At 39.1% G+C, this 10295-nt stretch overlaps 1 protein-coding gene across 1 annotated transcript in view; it reads right to left on the minus strand.

Annotated features, from left to right (window-relative positions):
• loxhd1b (lipoxygenase homology PLAT domains 1b) overlaps positions 1-9856 on the minus strand; it is a 33267-nt gene extending 23411 nt beyond the window's left edge. Inside the window, 13 exon segments of the mRNA XM_074637440.1 lie at positions 180-266; positions 351-511; positions 2030-2165; positions 2260-2400; positions 2734-2843; positions 3251-3374; positions 5085-5233; positions 5386-5484; positions 6331-6515; positions 6703-6783; positions 7068-7079; positions 7299-7413; positions 8949-9856. Coding sequence (XP_074493541.1) covers positions 180-266; positions 351-511; positions 2030-2165; positions 2260-2400; positions 2734-2843; positions 3251-3374; positions 5085-5233; positions 5386-5484; positions 6331-6515; positions 6703-6783; positions 7068-7079; positions 7299-7413; positions 8949-9639 — 2091 coding nt within the window. The 5' untranslated portion in view covers positions 9640-9856.
• Between the last annotated feature and the right edge of the window lie 439 nt (positions 9857-10295).

Raw genomic sequence — 10295 nt, forward strand, 5'->3', positions numbered from 1 at the left:
CTGAGGATAATAAACTGTCTTATTATCCTCGTTTTCATGTTAACTAGCATGCCTACAACTGTGCACATTTAGGCATAGCAATATTAGTTGGATGTATGGGAGTGAATTACAAACTGAGTGAATTCAACTGATATGACAAATGCAAGATTGTACAATTATTAGATATTACATTTCCTCACCTTACTGAGATGCCATCCTGCAAAAGGATTTCTTTTCTCATGCCAGAGACGGAGTTTGGTCAATTTCCCCAAATCAGGCAGCTCAACCTGTAGGTTCACATCAAGATAAAAAGTTTCCTACGAAGCCTCATTATCTGATTGCTGATATTAATGTATGTGTTATTAATTTACCATAAACCTGTCCACTTGTCCCTGTTCAAAATTGTCTGTTTTGTTGTCAAGTCGGGTCTCATCGCTCTTGCCCTTCTCTCCGTACACCTGGAAGGAGATATCTGCATCGGTTCCTGCACCGGGCAGATCTGACGTCCAGATCCACAAGGACCAGGGATGCTCTGAGGAAAACCAAATGAAATCAGTTTATGAAAGCTGTAGTGGGTAGAATTGGAGCAAATATGATTAAAAAAAGTTATTTTTATAAAACGGTCACTATATCCTGACAGTAGCACATGAGACAGGTAATCTGAAAAAAATCATGTGCCTCTGTGTCCTCCAGTGTCTTCCGGTGCTCCTAATGGCATCTGCAAGATTCACAGACCGGAGGAAAACAACCAGTCAGAGCTGATCTGGAGTCTGCCGTCCAGCTGCCGTCTATGAGAGCCACGAGTCAATCACTCTCTAACTCCGACCAAATGGTCAAACTAAGCAGCGCTGATCAAATATGAATCAATATTCTGTTACTGCAATGCCTCGTCTCAAATGTTTTCAGAAACATCTTGTAGTGTACTGTTTAGCTGTAAGATGAGAAAGTTTGTGACCCGGCAGCCATGTTAAGTTCTCAAGGATATACCAAGCACCGCTCACATGGTCGGAGCACAGCCAATAGGAACGTTCTCTCTCTGAAATGACCTGTGATTGGTCAAAGTCTTCCGTCACGGGCTAGATATTTTAAAGCCTGAAAACAGATCGATGAGGAGGTGCAGAAGTCTAGTTTTCTCTCAGAACACTTTAATTACAATATGCTGAGAGGTTATTATGCAATTTTTGCCCAGTTATGCCAAAAATTGTTGCCTACTTTTTTTACACATTTGGGGCCAGCAGCAGCTTTGAGTTTACAGAAGTAGTTTGTGACAAGAGGGTTGCCAGTAGAGTTGTTCCTATACGATACCAATATCGGATATGCGTCTGATACTACCCAAAATTTGGTATCGGCGAGTACGCCATTCTATGCACCGATCCGATAGCATCATTTATCAACCCAGAAAATAATGAACTTGTTTAACTGGAAATCAGTTCTTCTTCGCCGCTCCAAAACAGTAGCCTTCACTTTGCTGCTGTTGCCCTGGAGTAAACAGGTGTTAAATAATAACATATATATATATATTTAATCACATTGGTATCGGATCGGTACTCGGTATCGGCTGATACTGCATGTTCAGGTATCGGAATCGAGAAGGAAAAAATGGTATCGTAACATCTCTAGTTGCCAGTTTGACTACTTCTACTCCTCAACACTTCAGTGGAGCCCCTGAAATGCCATTCTTGCTTGTGAATTATGAATGAATATAAATATGAGGCAGTAAAGGAATAGATTTGTGTGGACGGAAAAGAATTAAGCTAATGCACCTATTCTGCTGTCGTGGACCAGAAAAAAACAAGTATAGTCCAGAAAAAGTGCACTCACCATTTACCTTTCTTTAAAAGGACTTCATTCCACAAGCAATAGGAAAAACAACTCATTAAAATTACAAAGTAGAATGAAGATGGACTGCCTGCTGAGTCATTATGCAAATGTCTGATACATATGTTGGAGCTTTGAATGGAGCTTTGAATATGTTTGCTCAGTGTTTCAGGAAATAAAATGACAGCATTTACTGCTGCAGATTGGCCATAATTACTGACATTCAACTTACTCTTCTGTCTCTTCTGCCTGAGTGAGACCATCTCATAGAGCTCTCTCTCTATCAGCCCATCTCCCTCCTTCTCATCCAGCCATTTACTGCACGGGAAGGTCTGCTCTGTCCCTGTGAACGGACAGTACACCACCACCTGCGAAAAAAATAATAATAATTGATTCAGCTGAATAAACTCACAGTAAATTGCCAGATTGTGGTGTTTGCATGTGTTTTCATGTTCTATGTACCTTCTCGCAATACCACCCAGCACTGACTCCGTCGTTGTCGTGTCCGATGGTGACTCTGCTGAGGGGACTGAGGAGTGCCGCAATCTCAACATTGAAAATGTCTGTCAGGGCCCGCTCAAACTTTCCTCCCTCCAAAAACACCTAGATACAAATACATTGAAGAAAAGTTAAAGGAAAGGGTTGTTCATCCACCGTAAGACAGACTTAATCAGATTTAATCACATTCATAGTGGTCTGAATACAATAGTCTTGGGTAGTGCAGTGCAAAAACACTAAAGCGATCGATGACCATTAAGCAACAAAAATGCCACCGAAGCAAAACACAAACTGGGTTACCACTAGAGCAAACATTACAACATTAACTTAAAAGTCTTATCAACTCTGTTTCATACAAATGAAAACTAACTGCTGCAGCAATTATTTTTAAATGAAGTACAAGTTGTCTAATCTGTATCTACGTTATCTTCTCATCACCTTGCCACTGTTCTTCATGCCTTTCGAGCCCTGCATCACGATGTGGATTTTGGAGTTGGTCCCGGCACCTCGGATGTTTCCTGTCACAATCTGGACGTTGTACACAATACCTGGTGGGTACAGTTACATGTCGGGCTATCAGAGGATCTGCCAGCGGGTCACTGTGGTTCACGGCACCCGTACTCCCTAAGGAGCTGAGCAGGAACCAGATCCTAACATTGATAGTCTGACCCCAGATTTAATGGTTACACAGTGGGCCAGAAAACAAAACACATTTTTCTTTTTGGACTGAACAAGATAAACAGCAAAAGATTTGTTCCTTGGCAGTAGAAATGTTTTTGTCTTACAATCCTTTATGCAGTATTTTCAGACCAGGCAAGTGGATAATTATTCCAAAATGAGGCAAATCATTTAGAGGGTTAAATGTTAAGTTAATTTTCATCCTTGCCATGATTGTTTTCACTGACATGAAGTGTATGTAAGGCATTTTTTCCAGGCTCATAAACATATTTCTCACCTGTGGGCTGGTTCCCACCCACCAGAAAGTCTCTCTGGATCTTCCCATCATCCTCATCGATGGCAAACCAACGACCAACTGGAAATTCATAAACTATTTTGTTTCCCATGTCATCCAAAACCACCTGTATAAAAAGGAAAAATAAGAAAATCTGAATATAGTCAGCCAACATGTGATTGAGGTCTGTTGAACATAATGTTATGAAAAGTAAGTAAAGCAAGGCAGTAAAGCAACACAATTTTCTTTTTGAACATTTTGAACACTTTGACAAAGTTACTGTAAAAGGGTAAAGGAAGACAGAAGATGCAACAGGTTGGTTGAAATGATATATTGGATTATCTACATAATATAATTAATATTATATTGCTATATTACTGACATAATTTGATTGAGGATTTGTCTTTGACTCTGAATTTAAATGTATGATTGTATATTTGCAGCTAATGCATGTTTGTACTGTATAAACTAATTAAAATGTGTCTCGCTCGCTGTGTTTTTCCTTTGTGTCCTGTAAGCCTTTGCAGAGTCTAAGGGCGCTTCAAGCCAACATTTAGTCTGTTTTAATCAAACTCTTTTGCGGTTCATTTTGGACAGTAGTGAACGCAGTAATCGTACTCTGGTGCGAACCAAAACAACCGGTCTGAGACCGTTTGCGAGAGGTGGTCTCGGACAGTTTCCAAGTGAACAAAAATGCAGGCTGCCTGTGCGGGCATTTGTTGAGATGGACACAGGTAAACAACAGGTTAACATGAGTGGGACATGACCTAGACTTCTGCAGAAGTCTGATGTTTGCGTGACATCTGGGAAGAGAACATACAGAACATGCTAAAGAAAGTCCACAAAAATAGTGACATTTTTGAAGTAATTAGAGATAAACTGGAGAAGAAGGGATTCATGCACACAGATCCGTGCCGAGTCAAAGTGAAAAAACGTTGACAGCAAAATTTTAAAGTCCGCGATTACATGCAAGAAAGTTGCAGCTCTCGAGTCGAAAAAGATAAATTCGTACAGCAAATTTTTTTATTTTTATTTGGTCCGCTTTAATTTTTGCATTGTGAAACCGAACCAGACTAAATAGAAAACGACTCAAAAGTATCAATTTCACTCTGATTTGGATTAGCCAAACGGACTATGCCTTCGGAAAGTGCCCTAAGAAACTTAAATAATTTACTAACACACCATACGGTATATAGGTTTAAACATGTTTTAGCAGGAATGAGGAGCCGAACAAGCTTAAATAATTTAGCTAAAAGACGATATTTACTCCCAAATCCATGTGAACTTTGACGGCAGCACATGTGCAATGCAAATAGAATATAATTAATCACTGTTGTCACGGTTGATCTTTGGTATCAGTCTGTGCTGCAGTCACCAATAAATCTACCGACTCATCTGTCTGTTGGCTGTAAGGTAATCCCATAAAGGGTCATGGTTTCCCTTTACACAGAGGGTAGAATGACGACATGTGTGTCCCGTGTGTGTGTGTGTGTGTGTGTGTGTGTGTGTGAGTGTGTGTGTGTGTTTGAATGAACTCCTCTCAGTTGCACACACTGTATGTGTTGGAGGAGCATGGACACCGGACTCAGATGGGAAAACTGAGAGGAAATAAGAGGATCACATGTCTTAAGTACCTCTGCAGAGGCAGAACTGAGCAGAGTGGGGTACAGTACGACTCTAAGATTTTCTGTAAAAAAAAGTTACGCATGTCACAAATGAAAGTGTTATTCTTTAGTTATCTGTCTTTAGAATCGATGAAGCCTTAATGTCATGCATTTTATTAGTTTCTTGCTTACAAAAGAAACAGTCTTGTAAACAACAGCTGGCTATTTCTTACCTTGTCCACAAACCATCCTGCTGAAGAACCTCTATTATTATGGCCAATGGTGATCTTCCTCACTTTGCCCAAGTTTGGTGCCTCCATAGTGAACTTGTCTTCAGTGCCCTTTTCAAAGTTATTTTTGTCGTTGTCAAGTCGCCTTTCACCTTAAACAACAAAAAAAATTGTAAATTATATCAGATAAATTCTATTTCAATGTAACTGGAAAAGAATCAACTGCATTTAAGTTGGTATTCACTTTGGGAGAAAGTTCATAATATGAGCACACACACGAGTTACCTGTTGTGCTGTAATTTACCTGTATCTCCAAACTCCCCAAAGATATTGATGAAGACATCTGCATCTGTTCCACTGCCTTTTATATCCGCAGTGAAAACACTCACTATATACTTATTGTCTGGAAAATTAAGACCAAAAGCTTTAAAAAAACAACTTAAAACCAGACTTTATACAAAAACATCAAAATAGTATGTCAACCACAAGCAACCACTGTGTGAATAAATATAAAAAAGATTTTAATTGCTGTTTTTTATTATCCCCGTTCAGGCTAGTTCACTTAATTAATCACCGGAGGAAATAGGGACGCTTTCTAAAAAACATAATACATTTTTTATATAATACTCTGATTATAAAATGTTACCAGCGCCTGAATTGGACCAACAAAGATGTCAGTACCCTTAATTATCAGTTGCATGACAAAATCATTGTATGTGTCTTGAAAATATTTATATTTCTACGTACTGTATATCTTGGTAATATATCACACTGCAAATCTATTTTTATATGCCTTTCATTACATACATTAGGCCTACACATAACATACATTTTCACTATTTGTACATAAATGTATTTTTGGTTAATAAAAACTTTTTACGTAGCTATTGATACAAATCAAATTGTACACAAATATAATATTGCATACATGCTACAACAAAACCAACTTAAAATATGACCTAATGGCCTACATATTCAATTGGATGGTGACAAGGAATACCAAAGGCATTTTCAGCAGTTTTCTCAGCATTAAGCGAGCTATGTGTTTACACACAGTCAGAGATGCGGTTACGCGGGTGTTTAGGGGTGCGCACCTAGACTCACCAGGAGTTGGTGGTACGCAATAAGAAGTAAGGGTACTCATGTGGCCAAAAATCAGAAGTGCCAGTATTCAGTACTGGTGAGTACCTGCCCATTTCAGGCACTGAGTATGACACATATACTTATACTCATATCTGTGTATACATACATTTGGGAATATCCATGGGGTCCATAGTACCCAGCAGGTCTCTGATAAAGAGGCAGTCTCCCTCCACCTTACTGAACCAGTTGTTACAAGCAAAGTAGAACCTCAGGTGAGGCCTGATCACATCCGTCACCACCACTCTGTCCAGGAACCAGTTGGCGCTCATACCGGTGTTGTCATGCTCAATCCTAAAGCAACAGAAGAATAACATCCGGACACCTAAGTCTCATTCTTCTTGCAAACAAATTCCGGGGACGAAACAAAGGCCAGCAGTGTTTGGTTTAGGTCCAACTAAAAGCTATTCATACCTGATCTGTGCTATACTGAAAAACAGACTGGATCAGGGATGAGATGTCTTGAGTGAGTCTAACGTACCGTATCTTTTTCAAAGGTCCAACATTGTGAGTTCTAATCCTGAACACATCAGTTTTGGCCCTTTCGAATGCCGTGCGACTCCTGAAATACAAAAAACGAATATCAGCATCTTTTCTCTCATCAAACTCTTAATTACAAAATAAATGCAAAAGAATCAAACAGTAAAGTGTTGAGTAAATCTAGGAAAATAACAAAATATTCCACATGCACATATTCACAATGAAACATAAAAGCCTGGCAAATGTTTGGGAAAATCATGCAGCAAATCATGTCATGCAAACCGATTGCAATTTTAACACCAAAATCACAGCACACATTCCGTCCATTCTTTCACAACCACCACCACTGCATTAAGAAATAAATACCTCTTTTCTGTGCTGTTAGTGGAGAAAAAAAAACACTTTTTAGTTCAAGCACAAGAACCAACTCAATCAAATATGGGGTCTAACTGGCTGAGATTATTACTGAGGCCTCTGGCTAGAGCAGTATGATAAATACAAATTAAATCTTTGTTCTTTATTTGACCAAACTCTTTACTTTTGTCCTAAATAGTACAGATGACCTTGCATTTAAATTCCACTCATCAGAGGACTTACTTGCTAGCCAAGTGAACTTTGGGAGTGATGCCATATTCCCCGAACAGAGTGACAAACACGTTGGCGTCAGTGCCTGCTCCTCTCTCATCGCCAGTGATGGTCACCACCTCGTATACTGGAGTGTTAAGGGAAATAATAACAATGGAGGTGAGTTTTAGAAAGCAGATGCACAGTATAAACAAAGCAGGAGAAAGTGTGTTGGGGGTGTGTGGGCAGGATAGTGGGATACAGTAGTAAACATATATACAGTAAACAGCTATAATCTGTGTGTCTACATGTGTTTTAGTACTTCTATCCTTATTAGAATTAGATTTTTAAAATCTCCTCAGAAAAAGCATTTTGTTAGGAAGTACTTTGCCCAGTGAAGGCCCTGCACAATAAAAAGTACAGTAAGAGCTGGTATAATGGGAATTTTTTCATGGTTTGGAGGCAGTAGAAATGAACGTTTTTGTCTTTTGTGCATGTTATTACTGATATGAAACTAAACAAACTCAACATAAAAAAACAACTTTTATTTTGACTCAAATTGACCATCAAATTCTACTATTATTTCTAAATCAAATGAACTAAAATACTTTTTTCTTGCGTAATCGCAAACACTATGACCCTCTGAATGTACCCTGAAAGGGTAGAGATATTTTTAATAATGGACTTTGAATGGCAAATTTCTGTCAGTTTGGATTTTTCCACAATAGAAAGTAAAGAGTGAAACACGGTTTTAAAAATATATATATTTTGAAAAAGTAATGAATTCTCTCTTACATTAAAAATCAAACTTTTTTTGGTGCTTTTTTTATTAGCGTCGTGCATTTAATCCATACTTAGGATGCAGTGAGCTGCTGTAAAGGGCAAGGGGAGCAAGTTGGAGTTCAGTGTCTCGCTCAAGGACACTTCAACATTTAGACAATAGGAGTTGGAGATCGAACCACCAACCTTGCGGTTAAAGGACGACCACCACACCCACTGAGCTACAGCTGCCCCCCTAACTAATAACTAATAACATAACTAATCATAGAGGGATTTTGCAAAAATGAAGGAGAAAATATGTGTTCATAGTTCATAATTACATTAAAAATGTATTACAAAATGTTTAGTTTGAATTGTCATGATTCTACTGTGATGAAGGATTTGGGACAGGGCTGACATTTACAGGTTAATTTAGGGTTAGTATAAGGAGTGCATGTGGTCAGTGTGTTTCTGTGTGTAGAGATTAGATACATATTATGCATGGACTTACATTGAGATTTTTACATTTAACAGTGAGAGTCAAAACAACTTTAGAGGACTGTGAGGCCTCTAATCAGGATGTGAAACCACCATGTGTAAAGATAAGTGAGTGACAGGAGTCATATAGCTGTAGGTTGAAGATAACATACTGACGATACATGATTGGCACTTCACTCAGTGTAATGTTACCATGAACATCAAAAGCAAGGCATTGGCCCATTACTGCTGGGGCCACTCATAAATCCCTAATTGCAATCAAGGACTCACCTCTCCCGAGTATCAGATGTCTTTTCTCAAATAGAACTTACATCAAATTGTCCTTGAATTAATGTCATAACAACATGCTCTCTGTATATAGAGTATTTTAATTCCACAGCTTACCTTTCGTACATTTTACAGGTTGAGATATACATTTTCCATTACCTTTCTTTTTGTGATACTCGTCTTCGTAGTTCTCCATTGTTTCTGGCTCGTAGGTGCGAAGCTCATTCTCATAGATTTCAACGTAATTTTCAACCTTCTTCTTCTTTCCTTTTGTCTTCTTGGTGTCTTCATCACTATCTCCCCTCACCGAACCCTTCTTCTTCTTTTCTTTCTTTTTCTTTTTCCCTTCCTCTTCCTCCCCAGCTGCAGATTCTTCCTCTTTCTCAGAGTTCTTTTTGGATTTTTTATCCTTTGCCCCCATCTTATCTTTGACCGAGGACTTCTTTGATCCTTTCTTAGTGGTCTCAATCACATCAGGGAGTTTATCTCCTCTCTTTTTACTCTTGGAATCATTGTTGTTATCTTCATTATCAGTATTCTGTGAGTCACTGCTCAACTCATCCTCGCTCTCCTCTTTGGCTTTCTTCTTCTTCTTCTTTTTCTTGACCTTTTCTTTATCTCTGCCCTTTTTCTTGGTGCTCCTCACATCCGGCCCTGATGCGTCAGAGTTGTATCCTTCTTCATCGCTGTCTTTAAGCTTCTTCTTCTTCGATCTTCCAGCATCCTCTGACTCCCTCACCTGCTTACTTTTCTTCTTGGGCTTTGGTTCCTGATCCTCTGAGTCCTCGTCATCTACATCTTTGGTTTCTTCCTCGGTGCTCTGTCTTGTTTTTTTCTTTTTTGTGGGCATCTTTAATTTATTTACTACCTTGTAACCGTAACCGATTCCTGTGTGTTCCGCTGAAACTTGATTAACTGACCCAAGACTGTCCAGGAGTGACCCGCTGGCAGGACAGGTCCCAGTCAGAGCTCACAGACGGCTGTTTGGCAGGTGGCTGGGGAAGACCCTCACTGCTGGTTGTCCTGACCTACAGCAGCAGCAGATGCTCTGACCTCATTAAAAATGATAATACGCATGTTGTCACCTGACCAGAGGAAGAAACCCTCCCTGGGAACTGAGAGCTGCTACAAAATTCCAAAGTAGTACTGCAATAATCCCTCTTTTATACAATTAAACTGCTAAAAGCTTTCTGCCTAAAGGTGGGACTTTATAATAGATACTTCTTTAAATGTATGCATACAATTTTTTTTAAGCGAGCTAGCCTGGGCCTCCAGCTGCACAGAACCCATGTGGATGATGATGACCAAACAAATTATAAATGGAAAAACGTCTTTGTCCAATTTTTGTTACAATTCAAGCATTCATAATTTTATGTTTTTGAATTATATCACGTTTTGTATGTGGGGAAAGGTGAATTGAGTGACTATTGGCCACTGTGGAGAAAGACTGCAAAACAAACCCAAATAAAACACAAACCTGCTCTGTTGGATTTGCTAATCTGTTAA

The sequence above is a fragment of the Sebastes fasciatus genome, chromosome 6, assembly GCF_043250625.1.
Source record: "Sebastes fasciatus isolate fSebFas1 chromosome 6, fSebFas1.pri, whole genome shotgun sequence".
Classification (NCBI taxonomy): Eukaryota; Metazoa; Chordata; class Actinopteri; order Perciformes; family Sebastidae; genus Sebastes; species Sebastes fasciatus.